The sequence below is a fragment of the Protomyctophum parallelum genome (assembly GCF_964188405.1).
Source record: "Protomyctophum parallelum genome assembly, chromosome: 1".
In the NCBI taxonomy this organism is placed as follows: Eukaryota; Metazoa; Chordata; class Actinopteri; order Myctophiformes; family Myctophidae; genus Protomyctophum; species Protomyctophum parallelum.
The window spans coordinates 27,971,470-27,989,619 of NC_139697.1; the positions used below are offsets into that span (position 1 = coordinate 27,971,470).

At 42.5% G+C, this 18,150-nt stretch overlaps 1 protein-coding gene across 1 annotated transcript in view; it reads left to right on the plus strand.

The window, feature by feature from the left end:
* The first annotated feature begins 8,393 nt into the window (after nucleotides 1–8,393).
* mylipa (myosin regulatory light chain interacting protein a) overlaps nucleotides 8,394–18,150 on the plus strand; it is a 28,628-nt gene continuing 18,871 nt past the window's right edge. Inside the window, exons 1-2 of the mRNA XM_083766058.1 lie at nucleotides 8,394–8,659; nucleotides 10,254–10,444. Coding sequence (XP_083622184.1) covers nucleotides 8,573–8,659; nucleotides 10,254–10,444 — 278 coding nt within the window. The 5' untranslated portion in view covers nucleotides 8,394–8,572. The remainder of the gene's footprint in view (nucleotides 8,660–10,253; nucleotides 10,445–18,150) is intronic.

Below are 18,150 nucleotides of genomic sequence, written 5' to 3' on the forward strand. Positions count from 1 at the left end.
CCCTGTCCTTTATTAACGCTGACCGCTGCTTCTCTCCAAAGCAGAAGGATCTGCTCCCCCTCTGACCTTTCCTCATCGTTGGAACGTGGCAAGCTCTTCCGGTTACTACTTTTGATCTGTGTGCTCCCACACCCTTCCCCTCCAAACACACACGCTGGAGTGAATATAAGGACTGTTTTTAATCAGGGCTATACTATCAAAATAACTAAGAGCACAGCCAGCTCTGCTAGCCTAGCCTTATGACATAACCTCCGCGTCAAGTCAGAAGCTCTGGAAATGTAGATTGGGGGCAGTGATAACACTGCAATGACACGCGCCAATTCACACACAGTGACACACACACACACACACAACACACAACACACACACCAGACATAGGCACAAACACATAAGACAGTCCTGCATCATGGCGATGCGTTCACGCTCCAGTCAGTTGAGTCAGTATGTGATTTGCCTTAGAGGGAAATTATGTCACACCGCATGATATCATACCTACTGTAGCCCCGACTGCAAATGGTTCAGCTGGATTTAACCACTATATTTCTGTGCTGACCGGAGTCCCCCCAGGCATATCCATCTATACTAGGGACCCTCCTTTTTCCCTCAAATGTCTATGCCAAATATAACAGATCTGTAAGCTTAAACTTGTTGTGAGCTTGTAAATAAGGACGCCAGGGTTCTAGTTTGATCAGAAAATAGCTGCAGGCTATAGGAACCCCCAGATGGAACCATTAAATCATGTTTCTATTTGAGTCCAACGGCCGGAACATTTTTATTCCCAATTGAATTATTATAATAATCATTATCTTCTTCATTGTCTCAGTGGAGTTAACGTCAACCAGAGTCATCATCACACCATAAATGAGCGTTCTGGTAGGGTGCATACAGCGATGTGTAGTAAAAATCTAAATTTTGTCCTAATCCTGTGTGTGTGCTTACTTGAATTACTACTTGTGTTGGCCAAATGGTATAGTAAACTTTGAGAAATAGTCAATGGTAATGTTCCTGTTCTTCACAGAGGAAATTGTTGTTTTATGGTTAAAAGGGACTTTAAAGGTCTCCACACACCGGGCGCGAACCAGATGCGAATTCAGATTTTTTGCGGCGTCTCCATCGGTTTTACGAAATACGCGGCCGGTGTGCAATCACCTTAAGAGTTGGGCTTAGTAAAAGATTCAAGTTGCTTTATACTTGTTTGGATTTGTAGTGAGCTTGTAGATTTACTGTTCAGTGGCTTGAGTGTTGGGGTTAAAATTATTGTTCTGAAATGTTGATGTCCGCACAAGTATAGTAATACCAATGTGTGTGTGTCAGTGTTGTTTTTGGCAGTACATTTTTATTTTGGTTTTAGTCACATTTTAGTCACCTGGAATGTTTAGTTTAGTTTAGTTTAAACTAGAACTGCACTCTGTCGATTGCATACTTGCTTGTTGCACACTAGTAGGCCATAAATGGCCAATTAGTGCGCAAGCAGAGCGCGCAAGTACTTTCGACGGCTGTAAACTGTCAAATCTCAGTATCTCTGTGAAGGAACGTTTGAAATGTCTAATTATTAGGTGTAACTATTTGCTACCTACCTACTTTATGCATGTAAACACATAGTATTATTAAGTATGGTTCAAGTTTCTATCTATATAAGAAATACAGTTTTATCAATTTAGAAATATTCTGGATCCCTTTTTAGTATAGATATGTGATGAAAAAAAGGTATATAAAAGGTATAAAGGTATAAAATATTTTATCACGTATACAGTATAATTATTTTATTATTTATTGTAAATTGTCAATTGTTTTAAATGTATTTCATCTTGGACTATAGTGATATTAATACTAAATCATGATCAGAGTAATATGTGTCTCTAACTTCAATTTCTGTAATAATACTTTCACATTTGTTAAAATATACATGATCTAAAATAATTCCGTAATCTGTAGTTGGATTTGTATTTAATTGTTTAAAGCCTAATCTTGACATGAAGGTCTTTATACTTCTACCTTTCTCACTATATTGGTCTTCATTGAAATCATAATTGCAGAATTGAGCCTGATACGGCAGTGGTGCCAGATTACATACATGTATACACAGGAGCATTACCTTTAATCCTCCCAACACTAAAACATATCGTCATTACGTCACCATCTGGCATTGGGTCCTTTATGTATATGTAATTTGTAAGTTGATTAGCGGTATACTGTGGTTACTTTGCGCCAAAAACCGTCCCAGCCAACCCGCCACTTTTGATGCGTATGCAAATAAAACAGCAAATTGTTCCTGATTTGCTGGGACCAGATTACATACATGACCATATTTCTTACGTCATCATTGAGAGCTAGTCATACATATACTATATATATGTCATTTGTAAGTTGATTAACGGTATACTGTGGTTACTTTGCGCCAAGAACCGTCCCAGCCAACCCGCCACTTTTGATGCGTATGCAAATAAATCAGCAAATTGTGCCTGATTTGCTGGGACCAGATTACATACATGACCATATTTCTCACGTCGTCATTGAGAGCTAGTCATACATATTCTATATATATGTAATTTGTAAGTTCATTAGCGGTATACTGTGGTTACTTTGCGCCAAAAACCGTCCCAGCCAACCCGCCACTTTTGATGCGTATGCAAATAAAACAGCAAATTGTGCCTGATTTGCTGGGACCAGGTTACATACATGTATACACAGGAACATTACCTTTAATCCTACCAACACTAAAACATATCGTCATTACGTCACAATCGAAGACCAATTACACTCTGGCATTGGGTCCTTTAATCCACATATTTCTTACGTCATCATTGAGAGCTAGTTATACATATACACACCATGTACTCTGGTCCCAGCAAATCAGGCACAATTTGCTATTTTACCGGGCGAAACTATTACTTGCGCGCTCTGCTTACGCAAGTAACAACCCTGGTGTGCACCGCGTGTGCAGGTACGTATGCGTGCAGGTGCGTGTGTGTGCAACGTGCATGTGTGTTCCATCCCTGTCATTGGTGTAATCTCTGCAACAGATCAAGGCATTGCAGTAGCTGCAGATGACCTGTAATGATAACATAGCGTATCTTTATCTGTAAATGTACCAGCTTGCCTCATCATTATGAGGAAATGTACCCATGATATAATCATGTTATCATGTGTCTGCTCTCAAGTTAACACTAGATTAGGAGAACTATATCAGTCACCAGAACCAGGAACATGTGTTTTACATTAGTCTAACATGGTTAAAATGGCGTTCAATGGGCTTATAGGCCTACAGGAAGGGGCGTGCCTGATCAAAATGAATCAGTATCAAATATCTACATATTGAATCAAACAATTCTCTGATGTATTGTGCACACAAAAGCCCAAGTAGACATTAAAATGAGCACAGAAGTGTTTTTAAGGGTATTAAACTACCCCTTTAAGTGACATTCTGAATGCCAGCCATGTGTACACTGTACAGGCGCCTGTCACAGCTTTGCATGTTAATATATATGAAAACACAAAGAGGCTTATGTGTTGAGTCTGCAGAAAACAATGGCCTCCCATCAGTCATGACTCACCAAGACGCACCAAAGTGATACAAGCCTTTGTTAACGTAGAAGTGCAAAACAATATTTAATTTTATTTAGGGGCTAATGGAAGTTGAATTGAGCATTATAGCATAGAGGGTATACGTGTGACATCATCATCAAACCCAGAGGTTATCCAGGAACGCCTACTGAGTGGCAAAAAACTACTTTCTGGCCTTGACAGCCCAGACAACCACACAGAAAAGTTTATTTGATTGCTTTAAACGACGATAAACATTAAAACTCACTTTGTCACTCATTTTGCCACTCGATTTGCCATTCACTTTGTACCCTCTATAGCAAACTGTAGGTTTGTGTAGGCATTTTATATACGTTTTCCATAATCATTATCAGTTGTGTGTAGCTATTGATGTATTCTATATTGTGTGTTTATTTATTCATGTTACATGAATGTTGTCCTCTTATGATTATGTTTTAGGCTTGTGTTCATGTGGAATAAATATAAATACATATTTCAGGGGACTGTGTATGTTGCTGCAAGTGTGTGCCTGCCCTAATGCACTGTAATGCAGGCAGCAGCATGGGACCCAATACACAATTATCTTGTGGGACAATCAATTGTGGGCTGCAGCTATCTTATCTTATGTTATCTTAGATAACCACAGGGCATTGCATTGGCGACTGTTGGAGGAACGGTGATGGAAAAAGTGTACAATGGTTTGTTAGTAACACAATAATGGATCCACCATTAAAAATGCACATGGAAAGCAAAAAGAAGCACAGAATGGCATGTCGGATATCTTTCCCGTTATCACGGCTATTTCGGGACCGTATTCTCGTAAATAATTCACCTGGGTCCTGCGCCAGGACGTAGACCATATTAAACTGGATTGTTCAGATGTCAAAGGAGTTGAAACGAATGCCAAATGGGGGCATCTCGATTATAACCAAATGGTTCGCCCGATGCACCAACGGCCCTAGATATAGTTTGGGTCAGGACAGGTAACCTAACATAACCACTGTAGCAGACTTTTCGGATTTATATTTTTGAGTGGTGCAACCACTCCTATAGACAGCTATGTGTGTCCCTGGGTCCTTGTGTCCCTGTGTCCGAGCACGAAAATAGCTCGAGGTCGCATGCACGCATCCACCTTGGTGACGGCATACTGCTGGGCAAGTGCTGCATGGGGGGGTCAGATCAACATATGGAATGAATTATATACTGGCCATATATGGAGCGTGTCTTGAGTCTACAGGGTTTGATGCGGTAAGATCAACATAAGGAATGTCGGAACAGGAAGGACAGGTGGGGAAGAATCAGCATATGGAATATCAGAACAGGTCAGCTCCATATGGAGATCTAAGGGTTTGAGGTTTGATGTAGAGTTGCTGTCCGGCTCCATATGCAGATCTAGGTGATGATCCAGTCTTCAGTGTCGTGATCTTCATTGGCCATATTTGATGTGACGTGTCACGAGGCATGATGTCACGAGGCGTGACCATATATGGAGTCGTGATGTCATGAGGCGTGACCATATTGGAGGCGAGATGTCACGAGGCGTATATATGCAGGTTTTCTTAGTAAATTATTATTGTATACTAATAATACCATGTCTTTGTACCATATTGTGCCGAATATAAGACTATAATATAAGAATATAATACAGGCTGCTCCCTTCTTGCCTCCGCCAGGGGCCACTAGTAACAGATATAAATTGTCCTCTATCCAGGCCTTAAATGCTGATATGAGGAGTAGAGGAGGTAACTTTTCTTGTATGTTTTAATCAGAGGCGTATCTACATAAAGGCAAGGGCAGGTGGCCTGTCCAAAATCCATACAATGAGGAAAAAAAGAGGACAAAAACAAGACATGAGAACTATTAGTGGACAGCTGATTGGCCGTCGTGGTAGAGCACGACCCTCAATCACCCATTGGAATGTAAATGCATGCCTTTCAGCCTTTTGTATCCTACTCGTCTGGCAGGTATATCTCTTTGAAAACCTTTAGTGCTACGATTGTGCGCGGGGAGACGACAATTAACACATCTTGCCTGTCCAAAATGTAATTTTTGCCTGCCCAAAATGTAATTCCTGGAAACGCCACTGGTTTTAATATACAACAGTTCTTGCAAGTGATGATGAATTCCAATGCTACACTGATAACTTGAACTGACTTCCTGTTTTATTGTTCGTGTACCATGTGTCTTTACTGTATTTTATGTGATTCATGTTATGAATCGTTATGTTATGTAATTCATGTTATGATGCTTTGCCTTTGCTGTACAAGTGTACAACAAATCGCCCCCTCAGGGACAAACAAATAAATTAACCTGAACCTGACTACTAGGATTATAAAACGACCCCCATTTTTCAAGACTCATTTGTGGGAAAAAGTAAACTGAATGTCAAATAGTCTAGTCGTGACCGTCCCTGACTACAATATGACCCCCTTTCAACTGGGATCAATTCACTTTGCGGCTCGAATATCCGGTCTAGAGCAGCTGATACGGAAACAGTATGTAAAGTGAATGTGTGTTTGTTGTGGAAGTGACACCGGATACAATAGGACTGTGTAGACGGGATAAGATGCGCACGAGAGCCGGCGCAATAAACAGACTGTGAGAACTACAAGAACTACAAGACAAAATAAAAACACTTAAAACAAAGAAGGCCTGTGGGGCAGACGGAATTCTAAATGAAATGATAAAATTCACCGACCTCAAATTCCAACTGGCCATATTAAAACTCCTAAATATCGTGCTCAGCTCTGGGATTTTCCCCAGCACATGGAATCAAGGGCTGATAACGCCACTCCACAAAAGTGGAGACAAATATGACCCAAATAACTACCGCGGGATTTGTGTAAACAGCAACCTCGGAAAGATACTCTGCATGATCCTCAACCACAGAATTCTAAATTTCCTGACAGAAAGCAATGTCCTGAGCAAATCACAAATTGGCTTTCTACCAAAATATCGCACAACAGACCACATTTACACTCTCAACACCCTAATTGACAACCAAATAAACAAAAACAAAAGCAAATTATTCTCCTGCTTTGTCGACTTCAAAAAAGCATTTGATTCAATTTGGCATGAGGGTCTGATGTACAAACTGTTGGAAAGTGGCATTGGGGGGAAAACCTATGACATCATAAAATCAATGTACACTAACAACAAATGCGCAGTCAAAATAGGCGAAAAGCACACAGACTTTTTCCCCCAAAGCCGTGGAGTTAGACAGGGATGCAGCCTGAGTCCAACACTCTTCAACATATATATCAACGAATTAGCAAAAACGCTAGAACAATCTACAGCTCCAGGCATCCTCTTGGCAAACACAGAAATCAAATGCTTACTTTACGCAGATGACCTGCTGCTGCTGTCCCCAACCAAGGAAGGACTACAGCAGCAACTCGATCTCCTAGACAAATTCTCCCAGACATGGGCCCTGACAGTGAACCTAACCAAGACTAAAATCATGATATTTCAAAAAAGGCCCAGCCGCCAAAACCACCAATTTTTCCTAAATACAATCCCACTAGAACAAACTAAAAACTATACCTACCTTGGCCTAAACATCAGCAGCACAGGGAACTACAACCAAGCTGTAAAGGACCTGAGAGACAAGGCAAGAAGGGCATTCTATGCCATCAAAAGAAACATCAAAATAGACATTCCAATTAAAACATGGCTTAAAATACTGGACTCTGTGATAGAACCAATTTCCCTCTATGGTTGCGAGATCTGGGGACCATTAGCAAACCATGACCTTGAAAAATGGGATAAACACCAAACCGAGACCCTACACACAGAATTCTGCAAATCCATTCTCCGTACCCAGCGAAAAACACCAAATAATGCATGCAGGGCAGAATTAGGACGATACCCACTCATAATCAAAATAAAAAAGAGAGCACTTAAGTTCTACAACCACCTAAAAGAAAGTGACCTAGATGCACTCCATAACAAGGCACTCACACACAGTGAAACTCTAGAGAGATGCCCCCTCAGCCAGCTGGCCCTGGAACTCCGGGCACAAACACAAACAGAGCCACGAGATAGAAAACCCATTGGACTAAACCAAATTATAAAACAGCAAAAGGAAAACTATCTGACACACTGGAAAGTGGCAACACAAAAGCAGAGTAAACTAGAATGCTATCTGGCCCTAAACAGAGAATACACAGTGGCAGAATACCTGAGCACTGTGACCGACCCAAAACAAAGAAAAATCTTAACTAGGTACAGACTCAGTGAGCACAGTCTCGCGATCGAGAAAGGCCGTCATAGGCAGACCTGTATCCCGAGAGAAGACAGACTATGCACCCACTGCACACTAAACGAAGTGGAAACCGAGCTACACTTCCTAACCATCTGTCCATTGTACCAAGACATCAGAGACACATACTTCCCACAGATTACAACCACACACGGAGATTTTGAAAACATGACCAATGACAAAAAACTCCCATATCTGCTGGGCGAAGTACAACAATGTGCAAACACAGCAGCAAGATTTGTGAGTTGCTGTGATAGGAGAAGGATATCAAATGGAACACAACCACCGTAAAGACTAATCATTGTGTATATGCCTGCACTATACCTGCATCGAGTGATCTTGAACATAGAAGTTGATCTATTGAAGAATCTGACAAAGTACATAATTTTTGTTTTTGTTTTGATTGTATTGCTGTATTGTTGTACTGTTCTTTCTGCTTTGGCAATGTAAACGTATGTTTTCTCATGCCAATAAAGCCCTTTGAATTGAATTGATTGGTCGCCTCAGACTGGGCGGTGCTTCGCACGGCAATTCATTGATATAGGCTACAGCTGTGTGGAGCGGCTGCTGCTCAGGCTAGTTAGAGAGAGTGAGTGCCGTGGAGAGAGGACTCAGAGAGGAGGACACCGAAAGTGAACGAAGAAGGCTTCATGTAGGGTTTTTTAAAGAACGTTTGCGTGATTTGTTTTAGGACATTGGGTTTTATTTAAAGAGTGGTGGTAATAGAACCAAAGATAAGAAATAAGCGTGCACAAGAAAGTAGCCAAAATGCTTTGCCACGTTACTCGTCCGGATTCGGTGGTGATGGAAGTGGAAGTTGATGGGAAGGCGAACGGTGAAGATTGTCTCAATAAGGTAAAACATTTATATGCTCAATGTCTCTAGTAGGAACATATTAGAGCTACAAAGTAAACAACAACGCTCCTGGATGCTACACGTTAAGCGCTGTTTTCGTCTATGTTCGTCTCACACCGCACAAACAAATATAAATCGGACTTTCGGGTTATTTTTGTGATAGCCTGCCTGCACATATGTTTTACTCTTTGTTGTTGTGACGTCACATGCATTGTCATGGTGGCCACCGGTAGCTATTAATCATGGATTCATTTATTCGTTTCCCTTTTTTGTGTTTTGCCGAAATCGTACCATTACACACAACACCTGGAATGTATGTTGAACACTCAGGTGCATAACATAAACATAAACGCAATACATAAAGTTGTGTGTATTCATTCCACGCTTTGCTTTCGCGGTGAACTTCTCCCCGCCACAATGTATCGTTCCATCGGTTTGTTTCATATTGTTGCACGTCATAAATTCTGCCGCAACTCGAGAAACAAAGTGTTCTTTTTTACACGAACAGCGCAGATTAGAACTATTATAACAACATTTCATTCCATGTGTCGCATTGTCTGCACATCTTCTTCCAACCTACTGTTGGAAAAGATCTCACAAAGGTTGTTACCTGGCTGGCTGTCTGTGACGGAGGCAGAGGTTACTGCAGTTCATTGAGAGTCAGACTCAAGTTAGCAGGAACTCCAGTAGATTACATGGTGCTCCACTTGGATGACACAATGAGTTTCATTAAAGACATTTGGTAGGCTAGTTATTCGAACTTGTTGCACTGAATGATACAAACTATTATTATTTCCCCTCACTGTTTCTTTTCCCTTTTTACCTCCTTTTGTGATGAATCCCTGTTCTGTTCTTTGGCTATGTAGAAGTGTTTAGTTGTACGTCTCTAAATGTTTTGATGAATTGAACAAGGTGGACCCTCTTATAAACAAGTGTAGTGCTTTATGGTGTCGTCCACTCACAGTTAACAGTATTTGTATTGAGTTGTGCTTGAAATGTACTGTAATTCTGCAAACTGTTAATACATATTTCAATCAATCAAAATTGCAGGACTAGTCACAACTAAAAAACCATGTTGTTGCTTTTCTCTATCAATGGAAGTGAACATAACTGCTACTGTTAATGTAGCAGAGTGGCTCAGAGACTGCCTGATGGCCTCAGGGATATCCCTTTGGTCTAGTGGTTAAGATGTTGGACTTTCACACGGGAGGCCTGAGTTCAAATCCCGGGCATTACATTAAGTGTGCACAATATCAACTCGCCATTTGTGTATCGATATTATTTAATCTTTTTTTTATACACCACTCATCCCTCATGTTGCATAATTAATAACTCCAAATCCAGTCTATGCTGAGGCATGAGGGACCATGGGATGTGTCTCTGAGGACTCAGATGGGCTCCTCTGAGATCCAAATGTATTTCAGCTGAGCTTTATATGAGCAGCATATTGAGTCAGTGAGAGCCTGCGGGAATCCTATTGAACAAAGTGACAACATTGTCCCTCCTCGTATTACATCCAAATATGGTGCAAGTGACCTCAAAACGTCACATGTGTCATTTTATTCACAAGTTCTTCTTTCTGCCCCCCTCAAAGGTTTGCAGGAAGTTGGGTATCATTGAAGTGGACTACTTTGGACTCCAGTTTTCGGGGAGCAAAGGGGAGAGCCTGTGGCTGAATCTGAGGAACCGCATCTGCCAGCAGATGGACAACCTGACGCCCTGCAGACTGAGGCTGCGGGTGAAGTTCTTTGTGGAGCCTCATCTCATTCTGCAGGAACAGACCAGGTATGTTTGCAGACGTTAATATTGAATACATCAACATTTATTACATGGTCTGAGCACAATATGACCAACATATTTAGCAGCCAGACACACGCTCACTCTCTCTTGCTGACATTCTTCTGTTGGGGAGAAAAAAAGCTATGACAACATTTTGATCTAAGGCATGCTTTTCTCTTTGAAATATTAATCAACCAACCTATTGCGTTCCGTCGTCAACTCTTGTTGTCTTCTATAATCTTGGTGTCAAATGGTGGCAACACTGAACTTTTACTTGGTTGCATCGCATGCACCGGCACACCAGTGTTTTTGGCAGAACATTTTAGTTTTAGTCGTAGTCTCTTGAATAGTTTTTAGTTTTAGTCACCTGGAAACGGCATACCACAGCATATCTTTTTTTTTTTACCCTTCTATGATCAGACTAAGGTTTCATGGCCTTTTACGGTGCCACCAGGCAGCTACGGCAGACTGTAGCCATAGCCATGGTTAATTAGTGGCTCTAAGTACAGCATACCACGTGAATGTTAAGTGTCCCGTACAGTGTAATGCCCTATAGTAACCTCTTCCTTGAGCTCTGCTGGGTTACTTGAGGTCGTTCGTCACAGAGCACTAGGCAAGAAATATGATCGTGCTTGTGCACATTTCTGTCCGTGGTTCCAGGGTCTGTCTTTGTCACCCCTCGTGCAGCTAGCTAGACCCTGGGACCAGACATCTCAGCAACCCTCACACTGCCCTCTATTCAAGTTCGGGGTCTTGCAGTTCAAATAACTCCTCCTCTCTTTTTGTCATTTATTTCGTTTGTTGTCTTTTGTTTGAACAAAACAATCGGTTTCAGGAGGCCTAGTAGACATCAACCCACTTTTTGCAGCTGCTGATTGGAAATGATAATGTGTGTATTTAGTGATTAGACGTTTAGCTTTATGCTTTGTGTCCCTTACATATCGGATGGTTCGCAGAGGTTATGAGTACTTGTTATTGAGCCATTTCTTTCATAGTTCAGCTTGTTTCCATGTAGACAACATAGTGGTTATTTAAGGCCATCAAAACACAATTTCTTTCATTATGATGCTTGCAGACACAGTTAAGTGCAGCTCCTCTGTCATTTACCGTCAGAAGCTCATGTTAGACGCCTGTGACACACTGTCAACACGCTGGCTTTGTCACAGTATACAAGCTCTTTATAATCTTAAGAATCTCCCACTTGACTCTTTTCACTGCAATCTACCTCCAATCGTCTCTTTGAAAACAAATCTTTGACTTCGATGCAGTCTTCTTCCCCACTCCCTCGTCTTTTGATGTTGTGTGTGTATATATAGCCGGTGTATTTGCGGTCTTCCCGTTCGGGCTAAAATAATAATAATCTGGCAGCCAGCATGCTGCTGTATCCAGCATAATATCATCATCAGACGGGTAAATCTGCTCGGAGCAGATCCGCGAGCGTTTGTTATTTATTGTCTGGTTGGAGTCACGGGGCGGGCGGGCGGGCGGTGAACTGAAGAGGAGGGATATGATATGAATGCACGCTGCTGTGAGGGGGAATCTGTTTGGTGTGTGTGTGTGTGTGTGTGTGTTTTAAGTGCCGCTCCTCCACGCTGACCCCTTCACTCACACACAGCGTGCCACTTAAAGCTGTTCATTAAAGTGACATCTATCTGACTTGGCTCAAGCACGATGTGTCTCCCTGGCCTCTGTGACCGTGTTCTCAGTTCTCACAGGCTCTCACGCTCCCCCCTTTACTGCCACACATTCTTCTGTTATTTCTCACTCTTAATTCTGGTTATGCTCGGATGTGCATCTAACATAGCCATTTCCAGACTGTCTGGAAATGGCTTGTTGGATCTGATATTGTTGGTGCACAAATATAAATCAGGCCTCAGCCTCTGTCCCTTTTTTTGGGGGGGGGGGGGGGGGGGGGGGATGATTGTGAATATTGTTGAAATAGATGAATCCATCCGTCCTCGCCCTGTCTCTTTTTTAGTTGATAAAATCTGTCTGTCGGGGGCTGTAAGACGGATCTTAGAGGTCACCTGGCCACCATCGCTCTGACCTGGTCCAGATTAGCGGTGGAGGGTTGCCAACAGATGGCAGGCATAGGGGTTGCAGGGATGTGAAGGTGGTGAGATGAAGACAGGAGACTAGGGGGACATTTGTGGTATCGCTAATTACGTTGCACATGCCGCTTGCCACCATGTGCATCAGCCCAGGAGTTTTGACTCCGTATTTGTCACTAAGCATCTGTCTGCTCAGTGAGATGTAGTAATTCGTACGTCGTGTGAGATCTGTCCCGTCCTGGGCATCCATTTGAGACGAAGGGCCAGATGCGGTGACGGTGCAAGATCGTTTTCTTTGGACCAGATACATTTGTTTTATTTATTTTTACGCATCAAAAGGGCAACGACTTTGAACCATGCTATTTCAAACATGAATCCTTTTCACCGGTTCTGTTATCTCTAACATCAACATGGTAGCTTTCCTTTAACACACAAGCACACGATATAGGCACAGTGAACACATCTCGGGTCAACACGTTGCTCGTAGTGTTGATGATAGAGGTCATCGGTGTGATTGTCATTTATACTTCGTCGTATGACTGTGCTGTGCGTCTAAATTGCCGATCTGTATAGTTCACACAACGCACCGCTGATGAGACACATCGTAAGCTTATTAGATCTGCTCTTTTATGTCATACATGGAGCATAAACTGCCAGTTAATGTCAAACCACCCCCCCCCCCCCCCCCGCAAACTGAGCCAGGATCAGGATGAGGAGTCATGATTTCTAATGAGCACGTGCTCTTTGTCTGTCCATTATGATCCGTGTGTGTGTGTGAGAGAGACTATGTGATGCTGAGCAGAGGCCGGTCTCCCCGCCGGTTCGTGAAAACAAGTCTTTGTTTCACGAGATGAGCAAGGCCTGCCTGCGCTACGGCAACCCAGCGGAGACACATTTCCTGCACTCTCCCCCTTTGTGCCGCGGTAACCTTTGCCCTACTTGGGTATATAACCCGGCCCCGTTCTGCACGTCATGTGCTGCTAACTGTAAACTGGCTCCCAGGAAGAGAGGCGCTCTTATTCTGAAGCACTCAAAGAGCACCCGGCCTCTCTGTTGCAGTCATTTAATGTCTGTCCAGTAAGTTCCTACAGGCCGCTCTGCTGAAGACAGTGGCTCTGGAATGCGTCTCCAGAACTGTCACTCAGTCGGAGAGAGGGTTGCTTTTTAATACCTAATTTCACGTGCTCTGTTTGCAATCTGTCAGCTTGTTGCGTACGAGCATTACATTGTTGCTGTCATTTGATATATACAGTTAACAGTTATACACCACATGCACAGTCATCTTGCAAGGATTGCATGCTCTCGCTGTCCCTCCATAAATGCCCAGGAGCAGACTATTATTAAGTGGCAGTCGCTTTAAATGACTTTTCCCGTGATGGGATTTCCAGAGTTATTGGCACCCTCTGAGTCACATAATGCATGCAACGCACGTGCACACACACACACACACCCTCCGGGTCACATAATGCATGCAACACACACACTCGCCATCCTTCAAACTCATGCCTGATTTATACTCGTTTGCGCATTATGTCGTGCACCCAAAAAAACTGCAGATTCACAAGCTCACACAACGCATTGCAGTGGATCGTTGTGAACTTGTGCAACCAAGTATGAATCGGGGCAGCAGGCTTTAGTAACGAGGGAGTGTGACTTTGTTAGAATTGGTCTGGAGCGTGCTGTGCAGGCAGAGTGGATACTTTGTACTAGGGATGCCAAACGACTCATATTTGGCCAATCGACGAATCGAGGCCAAAAATCGACGTGTCGAACGACGCTTTTCCTTTTTTTCTGCATTATTTTTATATTTTTGTTGTTGCTGCGCAGCAGTTGAGGAGAACGCAACTATGCATTCCTTTAAGCAACACAACTTCTGCAGCTGCATCCATATGTTTAGAATTTGCATCAATGATCAAATCCCAATAATAAAAAATAAACTTTATTTATAACAACGAAACTGAAGGAGCAGCGGCGCTATCGGCTAGCCGCTAGTCCCAACTCTCAAGTGTCTGCAGCCTGTCACGAGTAATGAACTGATACGGGACGCACGTTGTTCCGTATTTTAATGTCGGGTCGGATAATAAATACAGTAGAAATGACGGCGGGATTTATTTGACAACTCTGTCCTGCTTTCTTCACGAGAAGAGAAGAGCGCTCACCGCTCAGAACAGAGCAGACCTGTGGCTGTCAGCTCACTTTACGGCATGTGTAGATGAGCTGGGTCTGGGAAGCTCAGAGCTGCAGCCATTGGCTCATGATACGAGCACACGACCAATGGGACTGATCATTCAGTGTTGCTAAGATACCACCCCCCACCACACACACACGCACACACCCTTGGACGATGGGGTCCACAGCGCTCTGCTCAAAGTCAACTTGCATGCGACGAGCGGCACTGACTGACTGAAAAAATAATAATACAAATAAAAACGATTTTTCGACTCATACGTTTTGAGTCGCGGGAGGCATGAGTCGATAATCGAGTCGATTTTCAACTTTTTTCAACATCCCTACTTTGTACCCCTCTCTCTCTCACACACACACACACACACACACACACACACACACACACACACACACACACACACACACACACACCCCAAAAGTCAAGCAACAGATGGGCTTCTGGGTAATCTAGGTTGAACTGAGCGCGGGGCCCCCCTCTCTCTCTCGCTCCGGGCTCTCCTGGGAGGACGCTGTTACATAACACACACACACACACACACACAACTTGGCAAGCTACTTATATAAGCTGCTGTGTGCGCTGCTGCCTCTGGCCACATGGAGCTACTACGATAGATCACGGGAACGACACACACATACAGATACAGGCACGTTCTAATGCATTTTCCTCTTTTGGCAGCTTGAGGTGATTGATGTGTTCATGGGAAACTTTTTGGTCTTACTATCTGGGCTTGCGTCCACATTTTATGGTTTAATTATAGATTGGGCGTAAATTGTGAAAGGGGAATTTGGGAAAACGGACCCACTATATAATAATCTCAATGCTTTTTCATAAAAGCACGGACCATCTCTGAAGAATTTGGGCAAAGCCTTAATTGGGCTTGACAGTGGTTTTAAGCACTCATTTGAGTGCTAATGAATGCAGGAAATGGTGTTGTTTTTTGGGCAGTAAATGTCTAGTTTAGTCAGTCTGAATGAAACTTCATTTAGTTTTAGTCACCTGGAATGTTTTGACTGGGCCTCTGTAGTATCTACACTTAATAAACAAGACGTCCACTCGCAAAAGGATTGATCATGAAAACATTTCCTTTCCATTTGGCGATACTGTTAGGCATGAGGGTGCAACAGGTAATTTATCTAATTGATTATAAAAAAAATAATCCATTATTTAAATAAAACCTTTCTATTTGACTATCTACACTAGGCTCACAACGCCTTCTGAGCATGTAGTTGGGCAATTTTTGTGAAATGGTATAAAATGGGACTTTAAGCAGCCTCATTTTTAGCATTCTGATCTGGCTAATGTGGTTGAATCACCAAGGGCATCCATTGCCCGTTAACGAGGGTCATCATGGCCTGTGGTTCCTGACCATTTTAATAAAACTTTGTCTTTTAATCTAAAACGATTTTAAAAGCTAAACCAACAGAGTAAAAAGTGTTCTTTGGCAGCTAATTGGGTTGGAAAATTAACCAATAAGAGATTAGTCCAAAGACCCCATTTGTAATCCCCATACAGTTGAGCATTGTTTTTACAGTATGTACAGTAATTGCAATTGTAACCTCTACCACTTCCTCTCTGCAAACTGGATCCAATGTGAAGAAAGTCATCTTATCTATTGTCGGTATCTTCTGAAGTTGGCAATAAGACCTTCTTGAAGATGTAATTTTGCAGACCTATTGGGTCATAGGTTATGTACCTTAATCTACTTTTGGAAAGTAGTTGGTAGTTTAAACATGACACAAAAGTATTATGGATCAAGTGTGTTAAAACACAGCATCTCTTTCCTATCCATGAGCTACAATAAATTAGTACTTTACTACTACTAAAATGAACACATCTATTTTATTCTTACCACCATTATTCCTTTCCTTCAGGGCTTGTTTTACCTTTTATGATCTAGTTTGGAGCCACATTGCCAGCACACGCCTGAACCTTTAAAAGACTGCCTGAGTTGAGCGAGCCTTTTCCCTTGAAGTGGAGCCACATTGCATCCATCCAGGAATAAGGGCTGGAATCTTTTAGAGTGCAGTGAGACAATGCCTGTGGGTAGATTTTAATCACCATTTCACCAGCCTGTAACCCAAAGCATTTAGAATACAAACGGCTTCATTGTGTACTTTTTCTTCTGCATGGTTCAATGCTTGTATATCTTTTCCTGAACATGGCACTTGTTGAATTCAGCTCCGACATACTCATTTACTCTTCTCTTTCTGTTATATATATATATTTGGAGGTTTATTGTTTTTATTGATTAATATTGTGATTCTTCCAATGAATTGCATGACTGATTTACACCACCATGTATGATTCGGGGAAAAAAAGTAGTTTCCAACTTTCCGTTCAGCCCAGGCTTGAGAGAAAATTACAATCATGAGAAGGGTTACTAGAGTTCATTGACTGCTAGTAACCCCTTAGCTCCCAGCAGCACGCAGCAGCAGCCATTATTTGACTAACTTAGAAACCGCATTGTCGAGAGCTCAACCGATGAGGTCTGTGATTGGCTGGCGGGGCCAGTCTCTAGGCAGAGGTGTTGTATTTCAACTGCCAGGGACTTTTTGTTCCACAGTGAGGCCAGCGGGCCGACGGACTGCAAGCAACACATGGCTGATGATAACCACTTCTGCAATGTAGAAAACATTAATACCAAGCGACGGCTTTTACTTCCGGAAAGTTACTTACTACTTTCTTGATGCCTGCAAATTTCCCTCGCCTCGGCTCGTTCGTCTAGTACCATAGTGAACCTTAAGGGTGATTTATATACTTGGATGTGCATGGGTGGGTGTCGCAATACAGAGTGTTGTGTGAGCTTGTAGATCCATTTTCGGTGCAGCAATGTGGTGTGCAATCGAGCGTAAATCAGGCATAATGGTGATTAAACTTTTAGCGGATCCACTTAATGTTATAAAAAAGAAAGGGAGGAACGAGGGCCTTGATTTTATTTTAATTAAACTCTTCAAAAAGCAGACTGTGCCAACTGCAAACTATCTAATTTCCTTTCAGTAAAGCGACCTCTAATAATCCTCACACGTTCCCTCACACAACCCCTTCCTGCCATCCATACCGCTGTCTGTCATCGTCTCCCTGTAGGGCAGTGACCCATTTCAGACCTTTTCATTCTTAGGGGTTCCGTCATTCTTTAATTGAATTATTTCAGAATGTCCACATGGTCGTATTAATACCAGATGACTGGTTATCCTGCCATGCTCACACGCATCGCCCTGCCCTCGGCTACACGACAATCAAAACAAGTCATCTTTCAAGGCATTATTCATGGGTGTGTTATGACTGAATGACAGAATTACTAAGCCTCTTGAGAATGTGATTGTGGGTCATCTATACAGAGAAGAAGGGATATAATGCAGTGAACTAGGCCAGGAGGCACTGATCTGTCTGTATGTTGGTATCAAGGCCGACAGGTCGTGCAGGAGACTGCACTCGCAGTGACGATGGATGTGGTGGTTTTGTAAATGCATCAG